This window comes from Ahaetulla prasina, chromosome 2 (genome assembly GCF_028640845.1).
Source record: "Ahaetulla prasina isolate Xishuangbanna chromosome 2, ASM2864084v1, whole genome shotgun sequence".
Classification (NCBI taxonomy): Eukaryota; Metazoa; Chordata; class Lepidosauria; order Squamata; family Colubridae; genus Ahaetulla; species Ahaetulla prasina.
Genome location: NC_080540.1, coordinates 50,083,509 through 50,106,338, shown reverse-complemented (window position 1 = coordinate 50,106,338; position 22,830 = coordinate 50,083,509). Strand labels below are relative to the sequence as shown.

The window sequence follows — 22,830 nt, the reverse complement described above, 5'->3', positions numbered from 1 at the left end:
AGTCCAACAAGATAGACTAGATCAAGAAACCAATAATCAGAATTACTGCTTGGTCCAGGCTCAACCCTAACTCATATCTGTACCCTTACCTTTACCCTTACCATCTTTTCCTTCTGTCTTCAAGGCCATGCCTTAAACACTGTACAACAATATGTGAGCTTGGCATTCATTTCTGATTAATGAATTACACTAAGAACATGATTTCTTGAAAGCTTTCTCAGTTATCACCCCCTTTTAATAGCTTAAATTAGAACTGAATAAAGATAAATATGGTGCTTGCAGTACCATATTAATTGTCTACAGTCTCATCTTAGAGATACAGTAATAAATAATAAGGCACAGAAGCAGTGGTAGGATTCAGCCGGTTCGGGCCAGTTCGGGTGAACCAGTTGTTAAATTGCTGGTTGGCTCCGCCCCTCCCCGCCCCGCCCCGCCTCTTCCAGAAGTCCCCACGCATCACATTCGGGCTCCCAGGTAAGTGCAGAGAGGCCTACTAGGCCCAAAATGGGGCATGGGAGGTGCAGCGTGGCCCCCCCTGGCCCGTTTTTGCTCCCAAGGAGGTGCAGGAGGCCGAGTGCTTCCTGTCACACTCCCTGGCCTTGCCCACCATGGCCACGCCCACCCAGCCGATCATTAGGGCAGAGAGCTGGTTGTTAAATTATTTGAATCCCGCCACTGTACAGAAGCCCTTGCAACAGTCCCAACAACTGATGACTGTCCAAAATGTAGTAATTTACCTACTTACCTGTACCTCCGTTGACACTTAATAGGAAGCATAATCTCTTCATTGATTAAGATTAGCAATAGACTGAAACCTAGTATATTGTGTCTGATTCTAAGCAATCCATTAGAGGAAGGATAGTGATAAATTAGAATACATCCAGAAAAGAGCAACTAGGATGATAAGGAGTTTAGAAAGAAAAATGTTGCAGTTCCGAGTGCTGCCCTGACAACACAGATGCTGTCTCCTGATTGGCCGGCTCTCATTTGTTCCTTGCGCGGGAGTTTCCGTGCCGTTCAGAACAAAAAGAAAATGAAGAATAATTAGATGAGTAGGATATGTTTAGCCTAGAGAAGAGAGTGTGTGGAGATTTCATAGCTTTCTTTAAGATTTGAAAGAATTGTCTGCAGTAAGCCTACTATAAGCACAAATGTGGAAAGTTTCTGAAGTTTCTGAAGAAGGGCCGGGATAGCTCAGGCTGTTAAGAAGCCTGTTATTAACACAGCTGCCTGCAATTACTGCAGGTTCAAGCCCGGCCCGAGGTTGACTCAGCCTTCCATCCTTTATAAGGTAGGTAAAATGAGGACCCAGATTGTTGGGGGGGCAATAAGTTGACTTTGTAAAAAATATACAAATAGAATGAGACTATTGCCTTATACACTGTAAGCCGCCCTGAGTCTTCGGAGAAGGGCGGGATATAAATGTAAACAAAAAAACAAACAAAAAAAAAACAAAAAAAAGTTCCCACAATGGAGGAATGGTTCATGAAAGTGACTAAACTTGCAGAAATGGCAAAGAAGTTTTCTTGTTTGATTAGAGAGAAGACAGCATTTTGTGAGTGGAAACTCTTTATGGACTTTTCCCTAAGGTCCAATCCAATAATTTTAGTGATTTTTATTGGTATATAGTAGTTCAGTTTTGAGTATCCTGTGGGTAGAAAACCTAGGTTTCAATGTAAATAGAGATACAACATAAAACAACGAAGAAAAGCTATTGCTATGCTACAAAACAGGAGTAAACATGAAAACCACTCATCAGGCCTCAGACTTGCCTAATGGAGTCCGTGTAAAATATACGTTACTAGGTTTGACAATCTGTGAAAATTGAGTTGCTATCTGTCCTATGAGATACTAGCGTACGGCACTTCATTTAATGATTTGGGTAGGACTAGCTGTGCCACAAGCAAAATACATGTGATTGGGCCATGTTTGCCCATGCTTTGTATGATGACATTCTCTATCCTTGAATAAAAGCACTGGTATCTCACAAAAGAAAAATAAATGGGATGCTCTCATTCAAAAAACAGTTGATATTTCTTTCATATCATCTATCAGTCCTGGAGGCCATCTTTTTCTTTGGATCTTCAGGGCTGCCACACTTAGTGCTGTGGGAAACTAGGAGGGGGGATTACATGGAGTTGCCGAGATATCTAGCCATAATAAAATTCCTTTCTCCAAGAGTCAAGGACATTTGGCCTGCATTTGGAGTGGCGTGACTTGGAGGCATCTCCATTTGGGACAGTGCTTGGATTGGATCATGTGATGGACATGTTGGTGCAGGGGAAGGGACTTGAAGTTTCTTTTAGGTGGGGAAAAGCTGGAAGCTTTCAGATTCGGGTTTTCCCAGATGTGCCAATATGACACATCTCTAATAAAATGGAACTTTGAGGAACATCCAGCCTCAGAGTCTTATTTTATTGGGGATGTTACTTGGAACCTTTACATCATCTTTTTTTAAATCTTTGTTGCTGACCAAAAGTATGTGTGTATGAACATGTATATGTCTGTGTGCTCGATTTTCAGATAATGAAATGCTAAAAAGCGTTCTGAGTGATTTTTATAATTCGTTGTGGTCATTGTTCAAAACCATTGTCAACCAAGTTATATCAACTTATATAGAATTGATATATAGAGGCATACAGAATAAATCCTCTGCTTGTATATTTGGACCCTCTGCTGGAGTGTATTCCCTTCCTCCCAATATTAACTGGATTGGAAAGGGTTATGGTCCTTGATTAGCTAGAGAAAGAATGAGAGGATTACTAACAGGTTCATATGACATTGTATATACTGAAAGATAATAGTACTGGTCTGGTTTGGAGAAATGATCAGAAGGTATACTTCTCACAACACACTAGTTCTATTTGCAATATTTATGCCATCTTTCAAAAGCAGGTTTCGTTGTGATGTTGTATAAAAGAATAACAGAAAAACAGAGTTGGAAGGGTAGCCTTCTAGTCCAAGCCCCTGCTCAAGCAAGAAACCCTATGCCATTTCAGACAGATGGTTGTCCAATCTCTTTTTAGAAAAATGTCTATGTTAGAGCACCCATGACTTTTGGAGGCAAAAGGTAAGCAGGCTTCTGAAAGGCCTAAATCACTATTAGAGGCATAATGTGTACTGCTAACCAGGGGTGAAATTCAGCAGGTTTTGACAGGTTCTGGAGAATCGATAGCAGAAATTTTGAGTAATTTCTGAGAACTGGCAAATACCACCTCTGGCTGGCCCCAGAGTGGAGTGGGAATGGAGATTTTGCAATATCCTTCCCCCAGGAGTGGGGAGGGAATGGAGATTTTGCAGTATCCTTCCCCTGCCACGCCCACCAAGCCACGCCCACAGAACCGGTAGCAAAAAAATTTGAATTCTACCACTGCTCCTAATACATGACATTTGGTAGCCAATTCATTCCATTTTCCTTTCAGAAGCATATAATTAATACTACCCTTTCATTTGTTATTTCCATTGTCTTTTTCCACAAACTTTTCTAAGCTGAACTGCTTTACTTTTATATTTTGCTTTCATCATCTCTGATTTTTGTTTTTAAAGTTGTATCCATTAACTAGATCAGCAAAGCTGGCTCAGGAACTCTGGGAGTTGAAGTCCGCCAGGCTTAAAGTTGCCAAGGTTGGAGACCCCTGAACTAGATCAAATCTAACTCTAAGGATAAGCAGTATTTTGCCTTTATTTGTTTTCTTACTGGCACACGTTGTTTCAAACAATTATTTGGTGTGGTAAGATATTATAACCTTTTCCTTATGCAGAATCTTAAAAAGTTGCCAGTCCTCTTTTGTTTTCCTTGCTATACCATTGGCTTTCTCTGTATATCTCTCAGGCTGGATCACCCAGTTCTTCATGTGTCTTGGAATGATGCTGTAGCCTTTTGCAGTTGGGCAGGAAAACGGTTACCAACTGAAGCTGAATGGGAATACAGCTGTCGGGGAGGTCTTGAAAACAGGTACTCCTCATTATTTTGCAATTTTCCAGAAAAATAAGTTAAGCAAAGAAACTACAGTATATCTTCTACCTAGTCTCTAAACTGAAAAATCACTCCCCCTCCCCCGAAGTTAAGTTAATGCAGAGTCAATGGTATTGAATTTAATGCTGTATTGTAAAACTTCTGTAGAAGTGCAAGCTGCTAATATTTATATTTTAAGCGGTGGTGGTGTCAGTTCTCTCTCTCTCTCTCTCTCTCTTTCTCTCCCTCCCTCCCTCCCGCTCCCTACCTTTCTCTCTCCCTCCCTCTCTGTCTCTCTCTCTCTTTCTCACCTGATACGCCATTAGCTAACAATGTTTTTATAGTAATCTTATATTTATAGTAATATGATTAAACATTACAATTGCACAACTGCCTTCCTTAAATTTTGCCTATGCTTCTTTCGACAGACTTTTTCCGTGGGGAAACAAACTTCATCCAAATGGTCAGCACTATGCAAATATTTGGCAGGGAGAATTCCCTAGAAGCAATACAGAGGAAGATGGTTATAAAGGCACCGCACCTGTAAGTTAGTGATGTGATAACAGAATTGGAAGGGACCTTGGAGGTGTTCTAGTCCAACCTCCTGCTCAAGCAGGAAACCCTACACCATTTCAGACAAATGGTTGTCCAATCTCATTTTAAAAGCCTCCAGTGTTGGAGCACTCAAAATTTCTGCAGGCAAGTTATTCCACTGATTAATTGTTCTAACTGTAAGGAAATTTTCTCCTTAGTTCTAGGTTGCTTCTCTCCTTGATTAGTTTCCATCTATTGCTTCTTGTCCTGCCTTCAGCTTGTTTGGAGAATAGCTTGACTCCCTCTTCTTTGTGGCAGCACCTCAAATATTGGAACACTGCTGTCATATCACTCCTAGTCTTTCTTTTCATTAAACTAGACTTACTCAATGCCTTTAATTGTTTTTCATATGTTTTAGCCTCCAGTCCCCTAATCAATTTTGTTGTTTCCAGAGCCTCAACATCTTTTTTTGTAGCGAATTGAAGTAATATTCCAAGTATGGTCTTATCAAGGCATTATAAAGTGGTGCTAACAGTTCACATGATCTTGATTCTATCTTTCTGTAAATGCAGCCTAGGACTCTGTTAGGTTTTTTTGGCAGCTGGAGCACACTGCTGGGTTATATTTAAGTGATTGTCCACTAGGCCTCCAAGATCCCTCTTTCAGGTACATGTACCTCTTTCAGGTACATGTAAATCATCAGATATATCAGTAAAGATATTGATCCCGTTTGGGAAAATACGCTTATGACAGCTGTGGTCATTGTATGTTGGATCTGCAACAGAATCTTGTCATCCTGCCTCCCAATGAAAAGCTTTTTTCTGATTCTTTTTAACTTCTATGACAAACACTTGATTATTTGAGAAAATTGGATGCCATTTGCAGGCATAGTTGTCCTTTCTAGGGAATGAGGCCTAAGAAATGACAGGCAGGTGAAGTATGATGATTTTGTACAAAGCATCTTTAAAAGTGGAGGGAAATGTAGAACATTTACCCTCCCTATAGGCCAGAGTAATTTTGTATGGAAGCATATAATAGTGCTGCCTCTAAGTTAAATTGCCTTAAAGCAATTTAAAATAAAAGATGCAAGGATCCTACAAAATGGTGATGGGCATACTGCATATAAGAGAAATATTTCTCCTCACACAGTGTTTGGATAATCTGTAAAGAAATAGATGTCAGGAAAATCAGAAGGAAATTCACACAGGGATAGTGTTTTAAACCAAGTTGTTTTGAACTGTAACAGCCTGGGCATCCCAAGAGAGCTTGCTTAGATTATTAATTAGAGTGTAAAATCATCTAACTATACCACATTGTTGCTCTCAACAGTTTAACAAGAATACAAGGAAGTTTAAATAGTATGGCCAATGAAAAATAATTCATGATTTTACTTAGTAAAAGCTGTTAAAACAGATACTGTTTTTCTAAGAAAAACAATGAACAATGAAAAACATATGAATAATGCCTGCTGGATTGGATCTCTGTCCATCCATCTGTTCTCATGGTGGCCAAGGAAGCCTATTAGACTCTTAGCAAATGTCCTTTAGTTAATTTCCTTCCATAAAGCATTGTGACTTTATAAGTAAAGAGGACAGCCCAAATAATATAATTCCATGGTACAGGAATTAGAGTTTCCCATTAAAAAACAGAAAAAAGCTTATGTTGCACAAGATATATTTTTATCTAATTTTGACATTTCTTGCTATGAGTAGAGGTAAGGTAGGTAAGCAGTAATAGACCTTAGTTAGTTAAATTAGACCCTCTTAAATTAGATTCCACTTAAATTGAATTGAATTAAATTGAATTTGATTCCTGGTAAATTTATGGACATATCCATGTAGTTATCCTGGCAACAATAAAACAGAAGTGGTTGCCATTACTTTCTTCTGTGCTGTTTTTCAGTCTGTCCTACAATTGTGGTATTTCTTGGTTGTCTCCTATCCGGATCCATGTTACATTTGAACTTGCTTTACTATCTGAGACTGAGCAAAGTTAAACAGGTTCTTGAGGTGTCAATGCTGAGTCTATGCTGAGTACTCCAAACAATAATAATGAGTCCAAGCAGAGTTCCTGAGGGTACTCAATGCAAGGTCTCAGCAGAAGGCTTTCTGGGTCTTTCACTTAGCCCTTATGAGACCCGGATACTCAGATTCTTCTCCTGTGATTTCTGAAGCCTAGTGCAGTTGCATTGTTGAGATACTTTGAGAAGACTACCAGTTTATGTCCTATTTCAACATGTCTTTCCAACTCGTTGTCTTGGTGCAGAAACAGACTGCTGTTTGCTGAAGAATTGGTCCCCATGAGAAAGAAACCAGGGGGGTTTGTCCAACCCAATGCCTCATTTGGGTGGTTCTCCATAGTGTACTATGATAGTAGCAAATAATTTAAATGAGGCATTTAAGGTGCAAAGTTTTAACAACCAGATAATAGGCAAAAAGTAAGTGTCAAGCATCTTTTGCTGTCATCTAGCAGGCTTCTGGATTTTTAGAGCCCAGATCTAGTTACCTGGGGAGGGGGGGTACAATCTTAGAACTACATCTAAGCCTGCCCCCAAATCTTGTGTACAGACCCCAGAGTTTCTACAAAAGTTCCCATCAGTTATCCTTTCTTGTGTGACCTAAGGCAGAAATTATTCCAGCTCTGGCTATTCCATTATCTATGCTTAGTACAAATATCAACAATAAAGAAAGAGTTATTTTCAAAAGTGTAGTAATTTACATTGTCACTTTGTGAGGTATTTTCAACAGAGTCACCATTTCTGAACTGGTAAGATGAATCACAAAGAAATGATCCTCTGCCATTGGGCCTAAGTATAAATAGAAAGGCGAGGGAAGGTTGAGAGACGTTTTAATTTTCTTCTGGTGAAAGATGGAGAATAGGCAGAGAGAGTGGAGCCTGCTGATGCTATATATTGATTGCAACTTCACCCCTATTAATTTGTAGGAAAAAAGTTAATGAGGTACATCTGGCTTTTCTCTCCTGTGTCTGCTGGATAGAGAGCTTTGTAGTGCAGGTCTCTCTTCTCACAAGCCATTCTCCAATCACAAATGTCAGGGTCAGCAAAAAAAAAAAAAGACAATTTATAACTTAACAGTCATACCTGCACATGTAATGAAAATGAGTTGTTTTGGTCCTTAATACTGATGTATTTTGATTATCGCCTACCAAGGAAAAGGTCAAGATGATGTTGTTTTTAAAATGGATTGCTTTGCCTCCTTCATTATTGATCCAGGCCTAACACAAATTCTCACAAACGATTTCCTGTGCATGACTGTGTATTTCTGAGAATTGGATAGGAAACCTCTATCCATGCAGTAAAAAGGTAACCTGCTCAGTATTGTTCTGTATTTTTAAATGTTTTTAACAACTGTGTAAATCGGCCGGAGTTGCTGGCAGACTGGCATCATATACATTTAGTGTATGTTCTTTTTGTGGTTGGTCTCACAGTCAACCAGATGTTTAGACTAAGTTTGGAATTGCATTTACCAGTTGAGTCCTTCCCAAGGACTTGGAATAGGCACAAGTTGTTTGATGGTGTTAAAGGTATCATTGCAAGTTGTAAATTGTTCCAAGTGAACCAGCTTTTTGCAGATGATGGATAGTATTTTTCCCCCCCATGGTGTTCAAGTGGTCCAGATGTTTTGGTTTTGCACCCAAGGCACTTACTATTATTGGTACTATTTTTGCTTCCTTTTACCACAGTATTCTATTTTTATTTGCAGGTCTTTAACTTTTGTTATTTTTGCCAGGTCTTTTATCTTCTACTTTGCTGTTTACAGGTATTGCCACATCTACTATTCAGACTTTTTGTCTTCTTATTACCATTTGTTAAGTCTAGGGTACTATGTGGCAGGTACTCGTCTGTTTGAATTCTAAAGTTTAAGAGCACTTAGGTCCTTCATTTCTATCACTATCTCTATTTTGTGGTCCCACCGCAAATGGTTGTTGTTGTTTTTTTTGCAAATATTCCAGTGTGCCATTGTTGCTGCGTTGTCATGCAGTTGTTTATAATCCATCTATGTGATCTTCTTGCAGCGGGTAACTAGGAGGTCCACTGTTTCTTCAACTTCTTTGCAGAGGAGCATTTGCTCTCTGTGGCTGTCTTCTCAGTTCTGGATTTGTATGTATTTGTTCTTAAGGCTTGGTCTTGTGCAGCCAGAATTAGATCTAATTAGATCTTTTTTTTTTTTATAAAAAGTTTTATTTTTACAATCATATCAAATAATTCATCCAATGTACAGTTATATACAATTAGTCGGGCTTGCCCAGTCACCACCCCCCTTTTTAACACTCTTCCCTCTTCTACCTTCTTCTACTTTCCAGACCTTCCTCTCCTTCTCTTATCTACATCCTCTCCTCCCTCCACCCTACACCTTCCTTCTCCCTCTTCTACCCCTCTTCCTTCCTCTTCTCCTCTTTCCTACCTCCTACTCTCCCTTTTCTCCCTCCCCACCGTTCTAAAATGGTAACTGGGCAGACCCGACCCTGCATTAATTATATTTATACATCTTCAATAATCCCTGTACATTAACCATCACTCCATCTCTACCAAACCCCCACCTCCCCTTACCCCCACCTCCCACCCCGACTTCCCAGAACAAAATGCAGGGTATCAAAACTAACAATCATAATCTAAAATAATTCCTAAATTATAATCTCTAGTCACACCACACTTAGTCACACTCTCAATTCCCCTCTCCTTCAAAAATATATCTAAAACAAAATATTTCCTAAATTTACTCATATGCTATTCGATATTTTTTATCTGATACTTATTTTGAATATAATCAATCCACATTTTCCATTCTAAAATATATTTTCTAGTGTATAGTCTTTCAAGTAAGCGGAGATTTTGCCATCTCTGCCAGATTTGATACTTTGAGTGTCCATTCTTCAATTGTAGGTAATTCTTCTTTCTTCCAATACTGAGCAATCAAAAGTCTTGCTGTTATTAAGTTCAAAATCAATTTAGTCTCTATAGCTGTACAGTCCATAATAATTCCTAGTAGAAAGAACTGGAGTAAACTTAATCTTCTTTTCAAAATATTCTGCATGATCCACCATACTTTAATCCAAAATGCTTTAACTTTTTTACAAGTCCACCATATATGGTAATAAGTGGCATCTTCACAATCGCATCTCCAACATTTAGCCTGTACATTAGGATACATACATGACAACTTTTGGGGTCTAAATGCCATCTATAAAACATCTTATAAAAATTTTCTCTCATATTTTGCGCTTGTGTAAATTTAACATTCCTCACCCAAATTCTTTCCCAAGTTTCCAACATTATTGGTTGCTGAAAATTTTGTGCCCACTTAATCATACAATCCTTAACTAGTTCGGACTCTGAGTCTATTTCTACTAATACATTATACAACCTCTTAATATGCTGTTGGCCTTGATCTCTCATTTGTTTTAACAAATTATCCTCAGTTTGCTTAACACCTATTTTTTGATCTAATTTCCATCTAGCTTGTAATTGTCCATATTGGAACCATGTATAATTTTTCCCTTCTTCCCCCATCTTTTCTCTGGATTTTAATTGTAATTCCCCCTTTTCCATACAAAGAAGTTCTTTATAGGTAACTACTATATATTTATATTTTCTATCATGTGTCTCGGGATTGCCCATATTGGAATCTTTCCATCTAATTTATATTGATATTTCCTCCAAACCCTCAATAATGCATTTCTAATTATATTATTTTTAAATATTTTATCTACTTTCTTATCATATAATATATAGGCGTGCCACCCATATAACAAACCATACCCTTCTATATTCAAAACTCTTTCCTCAGTTAAATTAATCCAATCAGTAATTAATGATAAAACAACTGCTTCATAATACAATTTCAAGTTAGGCATTTTAAGACCCCCTTTCCTTGTATCCTGCATTATTTTTAATTTTATTCTTGGTTTTTGCCCATCCATACAAAGTTATTAACCCCTTTTGCCATTCCTGTAATTTGATATCATTCTTAAGCACCGGTATCATTTGAAATAAAATAGAAACCTGGGCAAAACATTCATTTTTATAGCCGCTATTCTTCCCAACAAGGATAGTTGTAACTTCTTCCAACTCTCCATTTCTTTCCATACCTTCTGCCACAATACCTCATAATTATTTTTATATAATTTGACGTTTGAAGCTGTAATATATATTCCTAAATATTTAACCTTTTTAACGATTTCAAAACCTGTAGTTCTTTCTAACTCTTCTTTTTGTTGTATATTCATATTTTTAGTTATCATCTTTGTCTTTTGCTGATTCACCTTAAATCCAGATACTTTACCATACTGACCAATTATATCTTTTAAACCAGTAGCTGAGTATGTTGGTTGAGATACAGTAACAACCAAGTCATCTGCGAAAGCTCTTAATCTGTAATCTTGATGTTTAACAGATCTAACTAGATCTTACGTCTCCTTCTTCAACTTTCCTGCTCTTATCCATTGCTGAGTTTGTTATCTACTTTGCCTGCTAGCTTTTCTGTGTACTGGGCATGTAAAACTTGACCTTCCAATGTCCCTTTTCTTCTCTTCATTTGAATTTTCTTGTAGGACAGTTTGGTTTCTCTAATATTCTCTAATATTCATAAGCCTTCCTATCTTCAGATATTCTTCTAATGCCCTTTTCTTCTTCTTTAAATATCTGATAAACTCGTAACATTCCACATCCACCTATTTTCCTTGGTATTATTATTGGCAGCAAGAGAGAATTGGCACTTTCTAAAGAAACATATCCCTTCAGCAAGGCTATCAGGCTGCAAGAATGAAGAACCCATCAAAAGAATGTTGATGATTCAGAGCTGAAGCAAAATGACATTTTAAAAAATTATATATCAAAATTGGTCAAATGGATAACTAGATATTCTTCTGTGGCCAGAGTACCAGAAGATCTGGGCAAAGGGTCTGTCCGTAAAATATGAGAATTTAGGAAATATGTTAAGGGGAGATTTTTTTTTTCCTAAGTAATGAGAAAATCGCAACATAGATCATCGTGTTCATTAAGAACAACCAAACAACTTCAAAGCAATATTGTACAAATGAATTCTTCTTTCCCATTCATTAAATTCATTGGTTACTAACCGGATAAATGCTCTAATTTTTCTGCAGTGTTGACCACTTTTTTTTTTCTGAGGCAGGTAACAGCATTTCCTCCAAATGGTTATGGCCTGTACAACATTGTGGGAAATGCCTGGGAGTGGACATCAGATTGGTGGGAAATTGATCATTCTGCAGATGAAACATACAGCCCGGTGAGTATCTCCAGCTGCTGATTTTCCTCTTTTCCAACTAATTTCCTAGTTCACATTATAGAATTTGATACGCTGCATAGTTGATATGGAGCAGCATGATTATATGTATTTTCCAGCTAAACTGTTTTTGACTTAGACTTGCAAGAGGAGTATCCATTTTCCAACAGAAGTGTAGCTGTGTTTTTACAAACTGCTTTTATGTTCCTTGAGTGAATGTTTTGTTCAATCGAGTGATTTGTAGAACTGATGGGAAACATTTTTCTCCAAAATAATGATGACAAAATATAAAAATAGACAAATATCCCTAGCTGGATAGAAGTGCTGTGAGTTGATGTCTGCAGCCCTGAACATTAGGCACATGAGAGAATTTTGCACAGTTCCTTCTTGTTGCTGACTTTAGTTTTTACTTCCAATAGATTTATGACTGTAAAACTAGAAATCTTCCAATAAAGTTATGCAATGATTTTTCTTCTTGGAGGGAGTATAAGCATTAATAGCAAGCCACCATATCTTTGCTTCTTAAACTTGAGATAGCAATAGCAATAGCATTTAGACTTATATTCTGCTTCATAATGCTTTACAGCCCCCTCTAAGCAATTTACAGAGTAAGCATATTGCCCCAAACAATCTGGGCCCTTATTTTATTGACTTCGGAAGGAAGGAAGGCTGAGTCAACCTTGAGCCAGTCAAGATCAAATTTCTGGCAGTCAGCAGAATTAGCCTGCAATACTGCAATACTGTGCCGCCAGGGCTCATAACAGAACTATGTGCTCAGGTTCTATTTTTTAAAAGAGAAAATATAAAATATCTACTGCAATATATACCAATATATCAATATCACATACTATTAAACTTGGTACTTCCTTTAACTTGAATATGTCTGTATGCATGTATGTTACCTTTGCATTGTTAAATATAAATACCACAGAATTATTTTTGAATTATTTAGCTTTTGCAGTCTCAGATTTGAGAATCTCTGGGCCAGGCAAGTTAAAGATCTCTTTTACATGCCTGAAGCTGCTTTAGGGTAAATATGATTATTGGTTCATATAGTGGCTTAGATACCCCAATGATGCCTAATCTGACTACAACAATTTTGAAGTCAATCTATGCTATTCATTCTCCAGAATAGAATCAAAACTTGTGGATCTTCTTGCATTGTTTGAACACAGGGATAGGGGTTGATTTGTCAAATGCCATTAAACGCATTAAGCCATCTAGTCAAGTTTCCAGTATAGAATTATCACCTGTTAACTGAGGAGTCCAAATTTGGAGGGTGAGCTACCTAAAGAAAATACATGGGCAGATGAATTGACCTAGGGGACTTATGTATTTTGTAATATGCAAGGAATGTTATTGTTTATGTGTTTCTGAAAATAAAAATAAAAAACCTAGAGTTTGGGAGAGAGAAAAAGAAAAGGAAATTTAAAAAAAAGTGGAAAGAAAAAAAACCTCAGCTGATCAATGTTATTGTGGGATTTCTATCTATTTTTCATTGATGTATTTATTCGATTTCTATAACCACTCAATTCAATTGGCTTACAGTTCTTGAGTACTTGTTAGACCTGGAAGGCCTCTTCTCTTAAAAGAAGAACTGTCTGTAAAATGGAATGATCGTCTCTCTGGAAGGAACTTCCTGCCCCTGTTTCATCCAAGGGCTAAATCTGAAACGAACTTCATTCTTCTTTTTCAAGCTAACTCACTTGGAACTCCAGTTTATAGCCTCAAACGATACGTTCAACGTCAGATGCAGGGCAACAGGTTTAGGAAGATTGCCGTAATCTTTTGTGGGTTTTCCAGGAGGCAGATGGTTAATCATTGTGGAAAGCTGCATGAGGTTGCAGACAGAGAAGGCAAACAGCCTTCTGTGGCTCAAAACGCATGTGATTCTTTTCATGCACTTCTCTCAAATTTGAACTGTACGTTTTCAGTTTGCGTACTGCTTTGGAAACTCAGTCAGTTATAGTTTACTCAGTAAAAACATGATGAAATAAACCATTGCCAAATTTGTTCAGTGAAATAAGAGTCTTTTCTCTCCAAGATTATATTAACCATGTACGGGGGCATTCCAAAACAGTGAGCTTAATCAGGTATTGAATGGAAAATTGCTTATTTTGTGCTGATTGTTTAGACCTCCAAAGCACCATGGTTTTGTGCCAGTCATTCTCTCTCAGCCCAGGTCACCTCACTGAGTTGTTGTTTTAAGGAGAACAAGGAGTATTGTGTGTGTTTGTCACTCTGAATCATTTATAACGATAATTAAGGCGAGATATAAACTAAATCAATTCTTCTGGATAGTAGATACAAATTCTTCCAGATTGCACAAATAAACAAGCAGAATGCTTTGTCACTATAATTAAGGCTCCTGTCAAGAATTTCTTTTGTAATAGCTTCTATTTTTGATGCTGTAGTTTGTGTATCAATTTGAGATTAGAATTTAAAGTACTTGTGCTCATTTGCATTTTCTGAAACAGACATTTTGCCTTTATGCAGATGTGTGAGTAAGTACAATAAATGTACAATATCCAAATGCAGGCACATCTTTCCAAATGTTCTATACATGCAAAGATATCTTCCACTTGTAGATACTTAATTTCTCATTAATGCAACTTTTTTCCCCATTTACTTCTATCTGAGACTTTCCTAAGCCACCATGCTCCCTTCAGGATACTTGGCAATGCTTCAGCATCATACTAGGAAATATTTCCCTTGTCTAATCAGGCATCTGTTGTGACAAGACCTAGTACTAATACTCACCAGTGTTTTACTTTCTCTGCCTGATTTATTCATACATGAAGTTAACAGAATAACAGACTTGGAAGGGACCTTGGAGATGTTTTTGGTGCCAAGTGCCCAAAGCACGTGCACACACATGTGAATGAACATGCACGTGCCACAATCCCTAAAATGCAATGTGAGTGCCTCCCCCACACACACATGTGCCCTGGCTCCCTGTTTTGGCCTTAGGTTGGTGCAGGAGGCTTTCCAGGCCCAAAACAGGGTGGGGGGGCTCGCTATCACCATAGTTTCTCCCCCCATTGAGTCCTAGTTTTCTCCTGCCTTCTTGCCTTCTGTGCCTTCTCCAAATTCTGCAGTTTCTACCCCCATCGAGTCCTAGCTTCCTCATGCCTTCCATCCTTCTGTGCCTTCTCTGATATTTGCAGTTTCTACCCCCATCGAGTCCTAGCTTTCTCCTGCCTTCCTGCCACAGAGAGGCACTGCGGAGGGTGGAATCTGGAGATCGGGGAAGACCCCATCCCATGCATGTGCTGCAGAGACCCAAAGACCAGCTGGCTGGCCGGAGCAGTGGAGCTGGGCTGGGGAAACGGCTGGCATGCCCATCTGTGGCACGCATGCCATAGGTTCATCATCACGGCCTTTTACCATTTCAGACAAATGGTTGTCCAATCTCTTCTTAAAAATCTCGAATGTTGGAGCACCCAGAACTTTTGGAGGCAAGTTAATGATTAATTGTTCTAACTGTCAGGAAACTTCTCCTTAGCACTAGGTTGGTTCTCTCTTTGATTAGTTTCCTTCCTTCAGGTGCTTTGGAGAACAAGTTGATCTCCATTTTCTTGTGTTCAAATATTGGAAAAATGTTATTATTCCTTCTGAGTGGCTCAGACTGCTAAGACAGTCTGTTATTAACAGCAGCTGCTTGCAATTACTGCAGGTTCAAGTCCCACCAGGCCCAAGGTTGACTCAGCCTTCCATCCTTTATAAGGTAGGTAAAATGAGGACCCAGATTGTTGGGGGCAATAAGTTGACTTTGTATATAATATACAAATGGATGAAGACTATTGCTTGACATAGTGTAAGCCGCCCTGAGTCTTCGGAGAAGGGCGGGATATAAATGCAAATAAAATATATATATATCAGATCTTTGGTTATTCGGGTTTTCTCCCACGTAAAATTGGAAGTGTCTTGGATTGGAAGTCTCATTTGTCATCTTCAGGCTGGTGTTTTCAGCTTCGTGCTTCTAGGAGCAATATATATATGATGATCATTTGTCTGAAATGGAATAGGAATTCCTGCCTGAGCAGGGGGTTGAACTAGAAGACCTCCAAGGTCCCTTCCAACTCTGTAATTCTATTCTATTCTATATATATTCCTTCTTTTTATTAAACTAGACATACCTAATTCCTGCAACCGTTCTTCATATATTTTAGCCTCCAGTCCCCTAATCATCATTGTTGCTCTTCTCTGCTCACTTTCTAGAGTCTCAACATTTTTTTCATATAATGGTGACCAAACTGGATGCAATATGCCAAGTGTGGTCTTACCAAGGCATTATAAAGTGATAATTAACATTTCACATGATCTTGAGTCTATTCCACTGTTAATGCAACCTGGGAATGTGTTGGCTTTTTTGGCAGCTTCAGCATACTGCTGGCTCATATTGAAGTGATTGTCTACTAATGCTATTGATTTATTGAGTTGAATAAATCTGTTTGACTTATTCATATATGTATTTATTTGAAATTGAAAACTGCTTAGACTTCCAGCTGCAGTGAGAGTCATCATCTGTGACTCCTTTAGGATTTCATACCTATTTCTCTTCCTTAGAGCCTTCCAAAATCAGGGTCTGGACTTTGTCTACCAAAATACTCTGGGCATTCAAGGTAGATAAAAGTTAGTACTCTTGCTCACACTGCATAAATTTATTAGGATAAAATATGGGTGTCTGTTAAATAGACAGTTGTGAGACTATTAGTGAGCATGGCAACTTAATCTATTAATGGCAGAAAAGCATTTCTTTCAGTTACTAGTAGAAAGCCAGTAAGATTTTGCTGCTAACAATAATGAAAATGGTTGATGGTGCCATTATGTCTGAATGTATGTGAAAAAGAAGAAGAGAACGATGACCTGAACTTGTTTTGTTAACTGAAAATTATCAGATTGCCAAGAAGCATTCAAGCATGAATATGATAAGTACCGTATATACTCGAGTATAAGCCGAGTTTTTCAGCACGTTTTTTGTGCTGAAAAACGTCCCCTCGGCTTATACTCGAGTATATACGGCTTATACTCGAGTTTTTTTTTTTTTCCTTTTTTTCACATTATCCCGGCCGGCGCGAACTTGGCGGGCTTTTGCTTTAGCGCGGGGAAGCCCTGCCGGTGCAGTGAGAGGGCGGGGCGGGGGAGCCGCCAGCCTTCTCGGCCGAGGGAGGGAGGGTTTCGCCGACCGGTAGGTGCCTCATTTCCCACCCTCGGCTTATACTCGAGTCCCCAGTTTACCCCAGTTTTTGGGGTAAAATTGGGGACCTCGGCTTATACTCGGATCGGCTTATATTCGAGTATATACGGTACTTCTTCTTAACTTAGAGATGGCTGTAATTTTAGCCTTTCTGCTTTTGGAAATACATGGTTGCTGAACAGATCTATTCAGTATCTATTTCAGTCTATGCATCACAGCTCCTTTTCTACAAGCGGAAGTTTAGAATCATTTAGAATAATTTCCAATTGCTCTATAAGTGATGTATAGATTATTAATATATATATATATATATGTATGTATGTATGTATGTATGTATATATGTATGTATATAAAAAGCTGGACAACAAACTTTTTCAAATGCTGTTAAGGAGAATCGTGCTTCTCTGCCTTTTGCTCCCCCTGCAGTCACATGATCACAATCTGGGTGCTTGGCAACCTGTTCACCCTTACGATCCGTTGCCAAGCGCCCCGTGATCATGTGATCGCCATTTGCAATTTCTCTGCTGGCTTCCAAAGAAAATAAAAGGGGAAGCTGGCAGGGTAAGATTGCAAGCTGCTGCTGCTTCTGCTGTCTGCCGAGAGGCCTCCCTCTCATCTCTTGGGGTTGGCTGAAAGAGCTGCCTGCCAAGGGGAGCTGAATTCCTTTACTGGGGTTGAGAACACACCTTAGTTTCTGATGATTTTAGCTCTTTTTGTACCCTGTACCCTGACAAAGGAGTTCACTTCCATGTATAGGGGAGAGATGAGATCCTTTAGCAGGCAGCTTTTTTTAGTCAGCCCGTAGAAATGAGAAGGAGCCAAAATCCAAGCAGAGAGTGGAGAGGCAGTGCAATAAGGTAAGCAGCACTAGGTAACTCAGATGGACGGGGTGGGGGTGGGGTGGGGATATCCGATGAGGCTGCGTGCAAATGTCTTTTGCTCAGGAGCTGAAAATCCTGCTTGGATTTCAGTGGGGAGGATTTCCAGCTCCAAAATTGAGCCTCTCAGGGTTCATCTTCCCAGCCACCCTGCGCTACTTCCCTGGGACTCCCTTCACTTAATCATTTAATGACTGCAACCTTTTTTTACAAACACTGAGTAGAGCTGTCCTTGGAGGAAGAAGTTACAATCACACTTGGAGCATTATATGACCTGTTCCATCCTATCTCATACTAGTGGTAGTAGTTTGATGTTATTCTATGGGATTCAAACCTTTACTTGGAATTGAATTCATTTACATGATTATTTTTCAGGAGCTATCCAGGTTCTGGTCTTCTTTGGTTGCCAGAAGGGATATATAGAATCTATGAGAATGGCATCTGTAATTGTTCTGACCTAGGCTCAGGGGTGAAATCCAGCAGATTCTGACAGGTTCTAGAGAACTGGTAGTGGAAATTTTGAGCAGTTCGGAGAACCAGCAAATATCACCTCTGGCTGCCCCCAGAATGGGGTGGGAATGGGGATTTTGTAATATCCTTACCCGGAGTAGGTGGGAATGGGGATTTTGCAGTATCCTTCCTTTGGAGTGAAGCGGGAATGGAGATTTTGCAGTATCCTTCTCCTGCCATGCCCACCAAGCCACACCCACCAAGCCAAGCCACGGCCAAAGAACCAGTAGTAGTAAAAAAAAATTGGATTTCACTACTGCCTATGCTCACCTAAAAAGCAAGGAGCAGGAATTGATCCCAGCAAAACCTCTTTTATTTTCATGACTGTGAATTACTTTAATTCACAGTCAGCAAGGTTTGTCCAAACAGTTTTTTTCAAAGGAATATTTATCAACACACCTTATCTCGTTTGGCAAGCTGCCACATAACTTGTTTCCAAATGCAGAGTAAGGCAAAACTCGGCACAGAGTCTCTCAGAGTCATGAACAGAACTTTCCACTCTTGAAACTACTGAGCGAACGAATTGTTTCCTGCAAAAGCCTCCTCCCCATTCGCTCGTCTTTTGTTTCCTATGGGAGGGGCCAATCATCTCCAAGGTGTGGCTTTACTCCCAAGTCGACCCTGCTTTCTGAGCTGTTCTTGTCTTCTGGCAGCTCTGCGTATTTGCACACTGGGTACGGGCTCCAACTGTTCCTCTGCCTCGCTGCTGTCTATCTCCCTCTCTGCCTCCAATGCAGAGCCCTCGTCTGAGCTTTCCCCAGCCCCAGGACTAGCCCATGTTCCTCCCCAACCTCTTCACTGTCTCTGACTCTGCTGCCAGGTCTGCTGGCTGCCGGCGAGACACAACACTAATCCCCCTGTACATAAGCTCTCAAAGTAGAAAGCAATAGATGTTACAGTACAGGGCTCAAATTCCATAGAATAACATCTGACTACCTATGTCTAATAGAGTCAAAATAGGGTGAATCCAGTCATATAGTACCAATCTAACTGAAACCACACAGGATATGTATCATGTAAAAATAGAAAAATATCCCCTCTGCTCCAAAGAGAAAGGATAGACATCATGTAAAATCCTATACATGGAGCATGTCAGTGTAAATTTTAAATTAATGTTTGCTTTTGCAAGGTCAAGAAGAGTTCTTAGATCAATTTTTAAATAACAAATGAATATAAGGAGAACTAAAAGTAGTTAGGGGTGTTAAATTTTTACTTAACTCTGTTATTTACACCCAATCATGAACATGATAAAATCTCAGTAACAAGTTCAGAATTGTTGTCAGATATCATCCCTGCTCTGTTTTCCATCTAGAGAGGTGTTTAGGTCTTTTAAATGTATGTATGAAAGGGGCAAACAGATTCAAAGCACCTGTTTGTCTAGAAAATCTTGGCTATGAGGTAATTGAAACATTTCAAACTTAGCCACTGCTGCTAATTAAAGTGAATAAGTGAGGCCAAGAAGCTCCTAGAATTTTGCAGGGGAAGAGATGGGGATTGTCCAGGAGTTTAATTAATTAATTAATTTGCTATTCATTTATCTGAAAAACAAAAAACAAATTTCTAGCAGCAATAATCGAATTAGGGAATGTTAAACTTTGGGAATTTGCCCTCTAAACTAGTGTGACGAACGAGACTTCCATAATGCTGAGCTTTAAGAAATGTTATTAGAACGCTGATCCATCATTCAACTAGTTTTCAGCAAAAGTCAAATTAATCAGAGATCTTCAACTCTTAAATCAGCATAAATTAGGTAAAGGTAAAGATTCCCCCACAGATGTGTGCTAGTCGGTTCTAGGTCTAGGGGTGGTGCTCATCTCCTTTTCTAAGCCCAAGAGCCAGCACTGTCTGAAGACATCTCCATGGTCATGTGGCCGGCATGAAATCAATGCCAAAGGCACATGGAACTCTGTTACCTTCCCACCAAAGTGGTCCCTATTTTTCTACATGCATTTTTTACATGCTTTCGAACTACTAGGTTGGCTGAAGCTGGGACAAGTAACGGGACCTCACCCCGTTACGCAGCGGTAGGGATTCGAACCTCTGAACTGCCGAACTTCTGATCAACAAGCTCAGCATCTTAGCCACTGAGCCACCGTGTCCCTGACAGCTGCATAAAAAAGGAAATTTTTTTGCTAATCCCTTTTCATTTTCCATCCATCACCACAGATTCAATATTGTCATCAAGTCCTAGCTATGCATTACACGCTCGCACAGGGAAACGAAAATAGAATGCTGCATGCAGACCTGACAGAAGAGCCACTATTTAGAACTGGAATAGCTGTTGTATTGAGGCTAGAGCAATTATACCAAGTTTATCTTCCAGTCATCTTTTCTGAAACATTGCAATTGTTATTTCTTGCTGTAAAAATTTAACTGTAGTATGCATGTGGGCAATGACATACTCGGCCCTCCAAGAAATCTCTCTGAATTCCTTTGATTGGTACTTATAGTTAGTCTTGCATGGATCAACAATAATAGGTATCCCTTTGTCCCACAGAAAGGACCTTCAGAAGGGTCGGACCGAGTGAAGAAAGGTGGATCCTACATGTGCCATAAGGTAATGATAAAAAGCCTTCTATATTATTGGTCTGATGATAGTAATCTGCAGTCTTTATTTGTGTATCCAGTAAAAGCTAATAAAAAACAAGTTGTGAATATTTGAAGACAGGAGCCAATTGGAAGTGGTACGTCAAATAGAAATAACTTGATGAATAAGCAAGCTCTAGTTGGAGTTTATTTGAGCTGAGATAAAATGCCAGTTGTCTTCTAATTTTAGCTTGATGGCAATTTAGCTGTCCCGTCTTCTTAAGACAACAATGAACTTGTCAATCTCCAGCAATCAGTCTCTAAAACTGCCAGCTTGTGGATTTTTAGAGTTTTTAAAGAATATCAAAGTGCCATTCTGAGGCAAAGAAAAACCATTATGGCCATCACAGGTACAACAAACATTGGACCACAAGCTAATCTTCATGGGGGAGTACTAGGGTTGCAGACTGATTTTTCGTCTAGTTTTTGTCTCCAAGGTTTTTCATTACTCAGCCCAAGGTTTCTATTCTAAGAAGATTTCCAGAACCATTACTGTAATATATAAAAGATGCAGCCAGATACTGCAAGAGCAGTATAATTGAATGGAAGCTCAGCGGTCCCTGCTTTGGGTCACAGCTAACAATATGTTAAAATCTATTTAACCTAAGAAGCCAAGCTCTGCTTTTGTTTTGCTATTTGTTATTACTTATTTAATACTACTCTCCTCCAATTTTCCCCACAATAACCCTATAGAATTGGCAGGATAGAAAAATGGTGAGTGCTCCAAAGTCATTCCAGTGAGTTTCTGTGGCTGAGGATCAGTTTGGCTCTTCGCATTCTTATTATGTTTAGTTACAAACAATTACAATAATAGGATCTCAGGCAACCCCTGTAGAAATTTTTAGAGTTTCACTAGCCATATTGAATGAGGGTGAAGATCTTTTTAGCAGGGGCACAGAAATTGAGCTGCCAAAGATACACATTTGGCAGCCCCAAGGCTTCCATAAACATTTTGTTTGTTGTGTTAGATTTAGAAGGATGTCCACTTATACTCTGGGCAATTTACAAAATTAAAAAGGGGAAAAAGCAAAAACAAAACCAAGAATATGCAGTATATATGCTTAGATTAAAAATAACCCCCAAATCAGCAAAACAAAAACCATGCTATACAAAATTTGTCAGGGGCTCAACAAGCAGCCTTATTCCAGATCTAGAAATAAAGCCATGTTTTAAAATCTTGTAGGACTCTTAATAGGAGGATGAGAGGCAAATGAATTTCCAGTCAATATGTTTAATTGAATGAACCTGGAGCATCTCACTCTGATCTTATTGGACAGGCTGGAATCACTGGAGCTAGGCGGTCCTTCAGATAACTAGGCTCATTGCCATGAAGGGCTTTATAGATGGCAACCAAAAGTTGTTGATTCCAGAGGGTCTACATGGGCAGTCTGGTAGTACATGTTGTAGTTGTCCAGTTATGAGATGATTAGGGCATCTGAAGGACCCTTCCTCTCCAGTCCAGGAAGGGACACAACTTGACCATAGGATGAACTATTCAAAGGTCTGCTCACCACAGTTGCCATCTGTCCTTTGAGCAGTCCCTGCCAAATTGTGATTTTTAAAATGACACAAAGGAAAATGAATCACAAACATAATAAATAATCATTTTATTTTAATTGCATTTAATTACATTAAATTGCTTTTAGTTAAAATGATGCATCCCTTTAAAATATAATTCAGATTAAATGTACTTCAGTTGTTGTCCTGGCTTTGCCTTTTTCTTTGTCTTGCTCATTTCATGGGCTGCAGCCCTCATGCCTCCCTCAAAGGCACTTCTCCCATGGTGCACAAAAGGGAAAGAATTGCATTGAAGGAAGTTCTTCTTATGGTGTATTTATCAGCATATGGAAAGTCGTGAAAGTATTGCCTAAAAAGAGAACATCTGGAAAATTGAGGATAAAT

General features: G+C 39.0%; 1 protein-coding gene across 1 annotated transcript in view; it reads left to right on the top strand.

Annotated features, from left to right (window-relative positions):
- Positions 1-22,830, top strand: part of SUMF1 (sulfatase modifying factor 1) — an 85,503-nt gene that overhangs the window by 58,058 nt on the left and 4,615 nt on the right. Inside the window, exons 5-8 of the mRNA XM_058168502.1 lie at positions 3,833-3,955; positions 4,384-4,498; positions 11,644-11,757; positions 20,840-20,899. Of these exons, the coding sequence (XP_058024485.1) occupies positions 3,833-3,955; positions 4,384-4,498; positions 11,644-11,757; positions 20,840-20,899 (412 nt within the window). The remainder of the gene's footprint in view (positions 1-3,832; positions 3,956-4,383; positions 4,499-11,643; positions 11,758-20,839; positions 20,900-22,830) is intronic.